We start from the raw sequence: 12,196 nt of genomic DNA on the forward strand, positions 1-12,196 counted from the left end.
CAGAAAACTGAACCTGAGGACACGGAGACTGGGAGTCTCTTTCTAAGCTTTGGGAGATAGCAGGGGGATTGCATTGGGTTTTTCTTTCTATAGCTCTGGATCTTTTAACCTGGAATGGGAGTGGGCGGATAGGGGGCTGCTCGGCTTTGCTTTGAAAAATGGTTTATCCCAAAGTAACCTGCATTTTTCCTTCCCGCAGGCTTTGATGTTTTGGGTAGTGGACAATTTCCTCATGAGAAAGGGGAAGACGAAAGCTAAGCTAGAAGAAAGGGGAGCCAACCAGGACTCAAGGAATGGGAGCAAGGTCCGCTACCGGAGGGCCGCATCCCACGAGGAGTCTGAGTCTGAGGTACGGCCTCCCCGACTCTCCAAGGGCCCAAGCCGTCACGTCGCTGGCCCAAGGGGGTCTCTGGTCTCATGTTTATGTTTGGTCTTCCCTTGAGTGCTGAGTCACAGTGCGAGCCAAAGGGCGGGAGAAGAGGCTGAGCCAGAGATGAGGGAGGGACAGACAGCTCTGTCCAGCCAGGACCCATTCCCACTGTCCCTTGGGCCTGCCTAGGGCAGGGGGGCATAGCAGATGGGGGTGGCTTGCCTGTGACAGTTCCTCTGTTGGTGGAGATGACAGGAGAGGGAGGTGCTGCCTTGTTTGGTGAGCTGGCAAGGACCATCATGGGCCTGGCGGTTGACCTTCAAGCATTAGGGTATTTGAATCTCTGCCCACCACTAAAGAGCAAGGGAAGTGTTGGCTAAGGCAGCTGGAAACTTCTAAAATATAGGGGTAACCAGACCTTACAGGAGGAACCTCATCCCCCCTTTATTTTCTGGTCTTCTGTGGACCTCAGGGAAGAACAGTGGCCATGAATGGCAACCTTGAGGCCAGGATATGTGTTCTGGTGGCCCTGTAGCACTCACCCCACATCTGCGTGCAGGGCCAGCTCATGGGAGGCCTGGGAAGCTCCCGAGGCGGAGAGCACTGTGTGCAGGTGGGAGCTGCAGAAAAGCTGAGACGAACATCTTCCCTGGAGAGTCTGTCAGATGCATGGGTGAGGTGCAGGTGGACACATAAGTAGCTTGTCATGACACCGTAATATGTTCTGAGATTGAGGCGTAGGCAGAACCCAACGAGGGCCCTGGGACAGCCTGGAGGGAGTTTCAGAAGACGAATAGATGAGTAGGACAGAGGGGAAGCCGTGTCTTCTCTAGGTGCTTGTCCCTAGAATCTGGCCAGCGCCTGTCATGAGAGCTTGGTGAACATTAGGTGAGTGGCAAACAGTGTTACGGGCAGAAGCAGCAGCTCATGAGCATTCATAGTCACATGGTTTGGTGTCTGGGCCATAGTGTGAAAGGCACTGTGGCTTGTATTCTGGAGCATAGGACAGAAGGACAAGAAGTGAGGCACAGGCCGAGCTAGATGGGCGATGCCCTGTGATCCAGGCTGAGACACTGAGATGTGCTCGTACAGGCAGTGAGGAGCAGTGGGCGTGTGGTGGTCAGGACCAAGACTAGAGGCAGGAAGCCCTGCAAGGGAACAGTGCAGGGAAGAGGAGATGAGAGTGCTTGCCCTGCCCTAGAATAGCAGTTCATGTTTCCCTGCACAGATGGACTTTGGACCTCCTTATCCCAACCTAGGCGATTCCAACCTTTCCCTGGTATTCAGAGGTCTAAGGAGCCAGGCAGGCGGGCAGGGAATGAGTGCGTTTGCCCCAGCTGCATGGCTGAGTCATTCCAGGGGCTTAGAACAGCAAAGTGCTGCTATTTGTCTTCAGCAGTTGCAGAGTTGGCTCAGCAGGCACGCTGGACTCCCCTTGCCCACAGATGCTTTCTCTTCCTTTTGAAAGAGGCTTTTCAGTCTGCCTCTGCGGTATTTAAGGCAGCTTCAACAACTGCATGTGTCATGGTTGAGCTTTTTTTAGCCAGGGTGACCTTAGGCTGCAGATCCCTGCTGAGTTTGTCCTGGTGGAGGTCGGTTCCCCTGGAGGTGGACCGAGAAGTGGGGAACATTAGCAGAGGAAGGAGGTCTGTTGACTCAGTGCTGGCTTCAGTAGCCCATGAGTGTCCTTGGAGTGAACATGGCCTGTGGAGGCTAGTGTGTCTCACTGAGTATAGGGAGCGTCCCCTCACTCTCTTGTAAAGAAACATAAGACTTGGCCAGGCATGGTGGCTCATGCCTGCAATCCCAGCACTTTGGGAGACCGAAGCAGGTGGATTACTTGAGTTTGAGACCAGCCTGGCCAACGTAGTGAAATCTCATGTCTACTAAAAGTAGCAAAAAAAAAAAAAAAAAAAATTGGGGCCGGGCGCGGTGGCTCAAGCCTGTAATCCCAGCACTTTGGGAGGCTGAGACAGGCAGATCACGAGGTCAGGAGATCGAGACCATCCTGGCTAACATGGTGAAACCCCGTCTCTACTAAAAAATACAAAAAACTAGCCAGGCGAGGTGGCGGGCGCCTGTGGTCCCAGCTACTCGGGAGGCTGAGGCAGGAGAATGGCGTAAACTCAGGAGGCGGAGCTTGCAGTGAGCTGAGATCGCGCCACTGCACTCCAGCCTGTGCGACAGAGCGAGACTCCGTCTTAAAAAAAAAAAATTAACCAGGCATGGTGGCATGCACCTGTAATCCCAGCTACTCAGTAGGCTGAGGCAGGAGAATCAGTTGAACCCAGGAGGCAGAGGTTGCAGTGAGCCGAGATGGTGCCATGACACTCCAGCCTGGGTGACAGAGTGAGACTCTGACACACACACAAAAGAAACATGAGACTTGAAGGGCCCAGGGTCCACGGAGGGCAAATGAAGAAGGCCCTGCTGGGGGTGACTCGGGCCCTGCCTCTCCACTGCCTTAGATCCTGATCTCGGCGGATGACGAGATGGAGGAGTCTGACGTGGAGGAGGACCTCCGCAGACTGACCCCCCTCAAGCCTGTGAAGAAAAAGAAGCACCGATTCGGCCTGCCCGTATGACACATTCCCATGCTGGGGGTGACAGGAGGGCCCCGCCAGCCGCTGGTGTACAGAGGTCATCCCGCAGCATCGCTCCTTCCCCACTCTCTGCCCTTCCTTTCTACCTCTGCTCCTCTTGCTGTCTCTGCCCGCTCTCGCCTGCCCCCAGACTACTGTGACTTAAAAAGAGGGAAGAGGAGCCAGCGCCCGAGGGGGCCATGGGCAGCTGGAGGTCCCCATTCAGTTGCACTACAAACACTGACCAAATATGCAAGGAAGGAGTTGTGTTTGTTTGTTGTCGTCCCAGACAGTGTTGTGAGGGACCTGAGGCCCTGCCCCATGTCCGACCAGGTGGCAAGGTGGAAGGAAGCACAGGCACACAGACTGTGGGTGGGTTCCCTCACCACGGCTGTGGGCAGTGCGAACACATAATGCCTTTGGGCTAAAAGTGACTCGTTGACCAAGTTGGAAATGGAATGCTTTCTTACTCGAAATGGCTTTTGTAACTATTGATTTCTGAAGCTGGTTTTATGAGCTGTGACAGTGTTACCGGGTTGGGGGTATGTGTTTATTTCCTACAAAGTACTTATGGGACTAATGGGCAAAACAGAGATTTTTAAGTCTTCCGTATGCTGTTTGACTTTTATATTTTTAAGTTATATTTTCATACTATTGTATTTAAAAACTCTTTTTAATCCCCAAAGAAATGGGTTTATTTGCCTTTCATGGGGTGTGGGCTGGTAGGAGGAAAAAGTCGGGAGTTTTTTATTTGGAATATTGTTAGATGATGCCCTATGATAAGATGAGACAAATGTGATTGGGGAGGGAAGGAGGATGGCTCTTCTCTAGAATCAGCAAACCCAGTGGTTCTGTGAAGATCAGACCCAAGTTTAGAGCAGCTGGTCTGGATGCAGATCCAGGAGCTGCAGAGTGTGTGGAACAGGAAGAGCTCTGTCCATGGCCGGCGAGCTCTAGCGTTCCTGCTGGCAGATTAGAGGTCTTAGTTAAATTTGACCAAGAAAGGTGCTTAGCTAAGAGGTCTTTGTGTCCAGAGGACCCAAGACTACCAGACTCCAGTGCGGTCTGCCTGTCTGCAGAGCCTCTAATCACGATTTAAAGTGGTCTTGGCCTCTCAGCCCCCACTGCTGCAGCCTTCAGAGCCAGCCTCTGGACGCAGCACCAGGAACCTCCTCTCCTGCTGCCCTAGTACCTGTCATCCTAGTGTCGTCTATTTGTTTTGCACAGCATTCTGGAGAACATCTGCCTCACAAAGTGATCCTGTTTTTTTCGCCCTCCAAAGCTGAGGTGGCTAAGGCAGGCAGGGGTGAGAGAGCTCACTCTCTAAACCACAGGCAGGGCAAGGTGCTTCTAGGCCGTGTCCCCTCCCTGGGGAGTGGCCCCTACTCCTCAGCATGGCTATAGGCCCCTGTGGCTTTGGGAGTTTCCTGAGTGACTGTGGAATGGGCTGACCCCGGCAGTTTCCCTGCTGTGGAAGCAGCAAGGTAGGGGCACTGCTCAGTGGTTTGTCAAGCTCAGAGATGGCCACGGATGGTTAGTAACAGGAAGCCACACTGCTAAGGTGTGAGCTAGAAGGGAGACAGGCTGGACTTTAAGTGAGACAAGTGCAGAGGAGGCCACTCCACTTAGAACCTTCCTTTTAGACCTGCATGAACATGTGTTTCACTTAAGCACATTGGGTCCGAATTGTGGCGCATGAACCCAGCTGTTAAACCAGGTACCCTGGGACTGCCCTCTGCCTCTCAGAGTCCTGCCTGTTCTGGACTTGAAGGTGAGCATCAGGGAGGCCTTCTCAGCCCATCTTCCGCCAGGAGTGCAGAGCCAGGATGCTGAGAGGAGCAGGGACTGTGACTGCGGTAGGAGGCAATTTTGCCGGTGTCGCTCCTGCTCAGACTGACTGTGCTCCCTCCCATCCACAGCTATGGTAGCCAGTATTTCCCCCAGCAGCTCTCTAGTGGGGAAGAGTGGCTGGAACCAGGCCATTCTCAGTCGCATTGGGAAGACCAAGACTCATGTTCCTGACAGGACGGTCAGGAACTCATGTTCCTAAGAGGCGCTCATGGCATCACTGACTCAGTTCTGATTCCTCCCCTCCTGTTTCATTTTGGTTTGAACAACCTGCGCCTGCAGCTCTTTCTTCCACCTTCCTGGAGCTCACAATCAGAGCTTCATGTTCAGTCTTGAGCTCCTAATGTTTCCAAACAGGGCAGGGGATAGAAGAGCCATAATCTGTGAAAGCTGTGAAACAAACCCTGGGTTATGTAAACCTCAGATGGTCTCATCTGAAGGCTCGGCCCAGTTCCCAGGGAGCAGTGGGTTTGGGGAACAAAGAGGTAACTGAGGAGTGATGGTTTTTCCCTGTATCCTGATTTTCAGAAAGGGCTTTAGTCTCTGGGCTGCAGCTAGCAGCTGGCTGACCAGGGGATGGGGGTCTAATAGGGTGTCTCACCATAGGGCACCTCTCGTGTTTGGCCTTCACTTTTTCGTGTATATGTGTGTGTGCACACACACAAATCTGTATCCCCAGGAGTGCCTCCTGCAGTCACTGGGGGCTTTTCCGTGGTGCACCATCCCATGAGAGCAGATCAGAGGGCTGTGGTCAGGACTTCCTCCCGAGCTGCCCTCCCTCCCTGGGATGAGTTTCCTCACCACCTGCTCCAAGGTGCCTTACGAGGTGCAGCTCTTCACCTGGCCACATGGCATCCATCACCATGTTGAGAAATGATGGGACGTTGACTGGATATTGTGTGCTATCAATCCGATTTGTCCAAATCTGGACCTCAGCCAAGCCACCTGTGATGGAACCTTGCAAGTCAAGGTCATGAACAAATTTCTTGTAACTATTGGAAATAAACTAATGAGGTAGAACTGTCATATCCAAATGGAAGAGGTGGTTGATACTGTTATTTCCTTTTGGTTTCAGAGGGTTGTTGACAATGGCAACCCCGGGGGCAAGGGGGGATGTTGGTGAGATCCCAGGTGGTGATGGCTTCTTGGTCTACTCAGCTTGCACACATGTAAGAGGAGGTCTGTGGCCCCTTGGCCATGCTGGTGGTCTCCTTCCTCAAGTTTTAACTTGTGTCTTCCCTGGCAACAGGGAGTCATGGGTTAATGTCACCTGTCATGCCTCTTTCTTCAGGGAAAATGTTAAAAGGCTCAAATCCAAGCTGTGACTTCCCTTAGGCAGTGTAAGCCTGTAGGCTGCAGCCCCAAGTTTATGTCCAAAGGCTGCCTCAGAACCCTGGAGGGAACAGCACCCAGCTGGCAGCCCACTCTGCCCTTGCAGTTCACTGGCCTTTTCGCAGCCAGGCTAAGATAGGCAGTACAAGGAGCTTCCCACTGGCCAGAGCAGCTGCCTCGTAGAGTGCGGGGCTGGCTTTTAGAAGTTTCACACGTTTGCGGCTGAGAGTGCAGAGCTCTCTGTTTCACTTTGTGAAACACTGGCAGCTCTGAGGGGCTTGGCTTTTGGTAAGGGACTTACGGTCTGACTTGCCACGAGCACCTTGAGCTCCTGGGTTGGTTGGTGGTTGGTTGGTTGGGTTGTTTTAAATTTGATTTTTCTTTTCCTGAAGTTTGTTAGAAGTCAGACCTATGCGAGCAAAACCATGGCCCACTTCAGCAGCCATCCAGTGGGGGTGCGTAATCGGTGGTGGAAGGATTCACAGAAACGTTTTTTTGAAATGAAAGAGATGATGTACTTACATTGTAAAATGGTTTACAATAAAGTTTGGCATCTTATTACAGTTTTTTAAAAAAAGAAGCCATCACATTTGTGGTTGTTGGTTGTGTGTTCTCTGGAGGTGAAACAGCTTGGCAGGGTCAAAAAAGATTCCCCTGTGAATTAGAAAGTTCTCCCCAGAGACCAGAGTGAGAAGGAACCTTACGGAGCCTCATGGCAGGAGTGGGAGCCCGCATCTGCCCAGGGAAAACCCAAACATGCTCTTGCCATGTCCATCTCCACTTCCTTGCTAGTGAGAATTAAAGCAAGTCCGTCTCTGAGGAGGATGTCACGTTGGGGAGGTAGAGTATAAGCAGTGAGCAGTCCACATCCTCGTCCCTGAGGCTGTGGGGCTGGAAGGCAGGTCCCTGGGCAGAGCCTCAGCGTCAGGTGCCATCTGCAGGGGCACCCCTGGAGCTAGTGGAAGGCCCCCACGAGGCCTGGCCTGCCCTCGGTGGCCTCTTGGCCCATGTGCCACATCCTGGGCATTCCTCATGTCAGCACTTGTCTCAGATCAAGCCTGGCAGTCCTCTCATTGGCCTCCTGGAGCCAGGATGGCAGGAGGGGTATTGGGGTGGGGTTCAAAGTATGACAGTAATGGAGTGGCATTTGGGATAACCAAATGTCAGTGCCTGGTTGGGTTCCATCTGCCTGGAGCCTTCAAGGATAAAAATAATCTCCATAAACTGAAAAGGACTTAGATATGTCTGTCACTGGGAGGGTGCCAACCTCCTGTGCACACCTATTCCCCACACCCACTCCAGGCTTAGGGTCCTGTCCTGTGCCCTGGGGGATCTTCCCCTTGCAAGGAGGAGTGTGTTAGAAGCTTTTAGCAGAGAAGAGCTAAGTGACCTTCCAGGGGAGCAATTGGGCCTGTTGTCTCTGCAGCTCAGTACCTGGAGTGGGCTTCACTGTCCCCCAACTGAAACTGTCCTGCAGGCCAGCCCTCCTGTGGTGGCCGCACCTAGTCGGAGACCTGAGCCTGAGCCTTCCTCCCACTTCTCTCAGTGCCCTCACCATCGAGCATGGTTTCCTGCCTGGTCCTTTCCAGACCCCTTACTCCCCCTCGCTGAACTTGCAGTTGGAATGGGACAAAGGACAAGTACATCAGCAAAACCATGAGCAACTCCCCAGGCCCCTGTACCTCAGGCTCTCCACCTGTGGGCCTGTGGCAGCCCCTCTCTCTCTGGGTTTGCTGAGCAACTCCCCAGGCCCCTGTACCTCAGGCTCTCCACCTGTGGGCCTGCGGCAGCCCCTCTCTCTGGGTTTGCTGTCAGGGCCCAGTGAGCTTGCCGTGAGCAAAGGGAGCAGACACGAGAAGCTCCTGCTCTACCACTATGCAGGGATGGAAAATCTCTCCACTGGAATCCAGGGGAAGGGATGGAAGAGGAAGAAAAACAAGCTTGGAGCAGTCCAAGCCGGCTAGGGCCCTCCATTCCCTCAGGGACACCCCACACCCACCCCACACACTGGGATGAACCCTTGCAGAGGAACAATTCAGATGGTCACACATTCCAGGACCCACATCCGTAAACACATAGCAAGTCCACCAGTGCCAGCACCTCCCCCGGGGGAATCAAGCAGCTGTCCCGGAAGGCACAGGGTCTCTGCAGCCATCTGCTTTCATCAGGGCTGCAACCCCCAGGCAGCAGTACTCGGAGCCCCTCTCATCGCTGAGAATAAACTCTGAAGCCAGCGACCCTGCGGACCTGAATCATCAGGGAGCCTGCCGGAGGAGGGGCAGTGGCTCTCCGGGACAAGCAAGCAGGCTATATAAGTTCCAGAAGGGCTGGGCTCCGCTCAGACCTTCTCCAGCAGCTGCTGCCTGCCAGACAGGCACCTTCAAAGACCCAGCGCTTACACAATACCCACCATGTCCCAGGTAGGAGGGCCCAGCATGGGCTGTGTTGATGCCAGAGGGAGCGGAGGTGGAGTCCTGGACACTTTCGGCTCTGGCAGCTGTGTCTTGAACTGAGCCCCAAGCATGAACTGGAGGCTCTGCAGCCCTTGGGAGATGGGGGCTCAGGGAGGACCCCCTGAAGAACCCCTCTTCTGTGTGGCTTTGGTGGTATTCCATGGCTTGTTAGGAGGAGTGGAGAGAAATGTTAGGGGTGGGGGCTTAGATAGATCTCTGCATGTGCCTGTGTGTGTGGGCAGGGGGCGCGTTTGTGTGCATGCATGTGTGTGCTGCTGCTGTAACTCAGTGTATAGAGCTTTGTGCATTTGCAGCTATGGCCCCTGCAACCATGCACGCTGTGTGTAGCTACACACATAGGTCTGTCTGTCTCTGTGTATGATATATGCATGAAGCTGTATGTGTGTGTACATGAGGCTAGAGGGGCACAGCTGGGTGCATCCCTGTGCAGGGGTGTAGTGTGTTGCTCTGAGGAGCCTGTGCCAGGCTGACGGAGGAAATGCCTGCACCTGCACCCAAGCACAGGCAGGTCTCAGACTCACAGGCGCCTGGGGTTGAGGGGTAGGCTAAACACTGAGCCTGGGTGCCCCCCACCCTGGAGGGACAGACCAGCCTGCCAAGGGAGAGGATTGTCCTTGCTGCCTGCTCCGTGGGTGGGTGGCCACTTTGGACTGTAACTCTGTGGGCATCTGGTCCTTCTACCCCATTTCCAGCCCCAAAGACACAAAGTAAATACTGGCGCTTTTGGGCAATCCTTGAGGGACCCCTTGGCACCCAGTGAGCAGGTTTTGGAACTAACCAAATGCCCTAGTATTGCCCAACCTCAGAGATAGTCCCCTTCACCGTTCCCCACTGTGCCCAGCCCTGAGCTTGGCCAGGCAGACAGACACACCAGTGTGAGGCTGCAGCAGCCACTGCTCCCAGGAGCTCCCAGGCTATAGGGGAAGGGCACATGGGCAAGTCAGACCAAGACAGCTGGGAGACCTGCAGCAGGTGGAGCATAGTTGGGAAGGCTTTCTGTGGAAGAGGAGTAGAGTCTTGAATAGGCTTGGGTTTAGTGAACAGAGAAGAGGGGTTTGGGCCAAGGCACAGAGGTAGATGTCCCCGCCTCGAGACTTCAGGTAGTAAGATGAGGCTCTTGGATCTCCAAGGCTGGTGCTCAGGAAGCCCCTATCAAGAAGAAGCGTCCCCCTGTGAAGGAGGAGGACCTGAAGGGGGCCCGAGGAAACCTGACCAAGAACCAAGAAATCAAGTCCAAGACCTACCAGGTCATGCGGGAGTGTGGTGAGTGTCCTCACACCATCTGGGGCTGGGGGTGGGGGTGCAGGTGTGTGTCTGGTGGGGGGAGGTGGTCAAGGATCCTTTTCTGAGAATCCAGTATTCCTGGACTCAGGAAAGGGTGCACCCATCATAAGGGACCTTCCCTCCCAGGAAGCCAGGCTGGCCCCTGACTTTGCCTCCTCCCACAGAGCAAGCTGGCTCGGCCGCCCCCTCGGTGTTCAGCCGCACCCGCACAGGCACCGAGACTGTCTTTGAGAAGCCCAAAGCCGGACCCGCCAAGAGTGTCTTCGGCTGAGAAGTGCGCACCACTCCCCTTGCTGCCCGAATGCTCAGAAACAGGAGCCTTTCCCAGGAACTCTTTTTTATGCCAGAGCACTTCCTCGCCCCTGCTGTCTCTGGGGCTGCCACCCTCCCCCACAGTCCTGGCCCTTCAGCCAAGGGCTCCGCACCAGCACCTTGGAAGCACCAATAAAGAGGATGCCCATGTGGCCCTGGCGGTCGGAAGGTGTTGGCTGGTCCCTGGCTTTGGCCACTGTTGAGGGAGGACAGGGTGGGAACATGGAACATGTCCATTTGGGAGGATCCCAGGGGATAGCACAGGTGCTGTGATGGCCACTGCCACATGCTGCCTTGGATGTGGAGACCCAGTGCTGACCTGTGACTTCAGACTCTTCTGAGCCTCAGTTTCCCCTTTTATACTACAGAGGAGTTGAGCTGGAGCCTATTCCATAAGCAGGCCATGATGACACTGCTCAGAGTGAAGTGGGTGGGGTCTCAGAGACCACCTCTGCCCCTGCCCTCCACAGAAGCTGCTGAGAAGCCTCTGAGGGCCCACAGGCTCTGCAGCACCTGGGGACCTCCAAACCCCTCTCCCTGCACTTTGGTTCACACTGCCTCCTTGCCAGCTTTTGTCCCCTCCAAGGCAAAGCCAGATTGAGATTCCTCTCTGGCAGTCAGTGTCCTGAGCTACTGTCTCTTCCAAACAGTGGGGATAAGCCTCCCACAGTCTGCTCCCACCAGGCCGCCTGGGGCATAGGAACACCAGATTCTCAGCCTGCATGACCCTTCCCTCTGTAGTCCTCTGTCCCCTGTGTGCCTGGAACTGCCAAGTTCAGAAGACCCATAGAGGCCTGTCCTGTTTTGATGGCAAGACTATGACTGTGGACAGGCTGACAGTGGCTCCTTTCGGAGCTGGACTGGCAGAGCCTGGGCTTGTGGTGCCTGGCTCAGGGCTGACGCCTGCTAGGGATGCCCTCCTGCCCCAGGAGGTTCTGGCTGCCCAGAACCTTTCCCACAGTCCCGGCCAGCCTGGCCTCCTAATATAGCCCTGGGTCCGGGCTGGGCCCGTGCTCTGTGCCCCAAGGGAGCAGACCTGCTGTGAGGAAGGGCCTGGTCCTACTTGCTGGACCCCATGGGGAGACTTTTTCCCCAGACACTGAAAGGAGTGTGTTCCCCCGTGTAATCCCAATCATATCCAGAGCCAAAAAGGTGAGCAGTGGAGATGTGCGCAGAGATGAGGCTTCTGGCCAGTCATGCTGAGGAAGGGGAGCGTCGTCTCTGCAGCTGTAGAAATAGCTCCAGTCTATGGCACCCTTGCCCCAGGCCTGCCGCCACCTCTCATGGAGACAGGACTGGTAGAGAAAACCGTCCCCAGCCTCTGGAAGCCACTGGCTGCCCCAAGACCCCCCATAGGTCCCCAAGGCAGCTGGCCCCCTCAGAGCTGGTTTCACGGAGCTGTCCTTCCCCGATCCAAGACTTGGCACCTGGCCACATTTTTATGACTCATCTATACCCATGTGTGGACACAGATTCAGGAGCTGGCTTCTTCAGAGCCACCAGGGAACACTAACCCCAGCGGCGCCCAGAGCGCATAATATGTTCTCACTCAATCCCACTTTACAAGGCGCAGAGTGCTTCAACTTTAGTAAAGCCGGGACCCACCCCAGGCCCTTGGGCAGCGCTCCCCTGAGTCTGGGCTGTGGCAGCGTCACACTGCTCACGACAATGGCATTCTGCCCTCTCTCAACCAGCAATTCCTGGGCTCCCTCCGCTCCACCGGACGCCACCCCAGTCACCCCTCGGAGCTGCTGGCACTATCAGCTCTGTCTTCTGTTCCATGCTCTCCTGTCAATAAACTCCCCATGTGGAGAGCTCTGTGCCACAGGATGTGCCAGCTTTATGACTCAGTTGTATTGCCTAATTGCCATTCTTGTTTTGGGAGCCTTGCTGGGGTTGAACCTAAAGCCCTGGCTAGATTAATGGCACCCAAACAGCAGCCTGGGACCTCAGGAGAGAGAAGGAGGCGCCCCGTGCCAGCACCTCTCACTTCA

The 12,196-nt window shown here is 54.8% G+C and overlaps 2 protein-coding genes across 2 annotated transcripts in view; both read left to right on the forward strand.

Moving 5' to 3' along the window:
• Nucleotides 1-6,701, forward strand: part of STIMATE (STIM activating enhancer) — a 64,440-nt gene extending 57,739 nt beyond the window's left edge. The window contains exons 7-8 of the mRNA XM_007984567.3: nt 200-349; nt 2,839-6,701. Of these exons, the coding sequence (XP_007982758.1) occupies nt 200-349; nt 2,839-2,955 (267 nt within the window). The 3' untranslated portion in view covers nt 2,956-6,701. The remainder of the gene's footprint in view (nt 1-199; nt 350-2,838) is intronic.
• Nucleotides 6,702-7,527: 826 nt separating this feature from the next.
• MUSTN1 (musculoskeletal, embryonic nuclear protein 1) lies at nt 7,528-10,370 on the forward strand. Its single transcript, XM_007984557.3, has 3 exons — nt 7,528-8,552; nt 9,737-9,869; nt 10,055-10,370. The coding sequence occupies exons 1-3, from the start codon at nt 8,544-8,546 to the stop codon at nt 10,159-10,161; spliced, it is 249 nt and encodes an 82-aa protein (XP_007982748.1). The 5' UTR covers nt 7,528-8,543; the 3' UTR covers nt 10,162-10,370.
• The last annotated feature ends 1,826 nt before the right edge of the window (nt 10,371-12,196 follow it).

This window comes from Chlorocebus sabaeus, chromosome 22, assembly GCF_047675955.1.
Source record: "Chlorocebus sabaeus isolate Y175 chromosome 22, mChlSab1.0.hap1, whole genome shotgun sequence".
NCBI classification, from domain to species: Eukaryota; Metazoa; Chordata; class Mammalia; order Primates; family Cercopithecidae; genus Chlorocebus; species Chlorocebus sabaeus.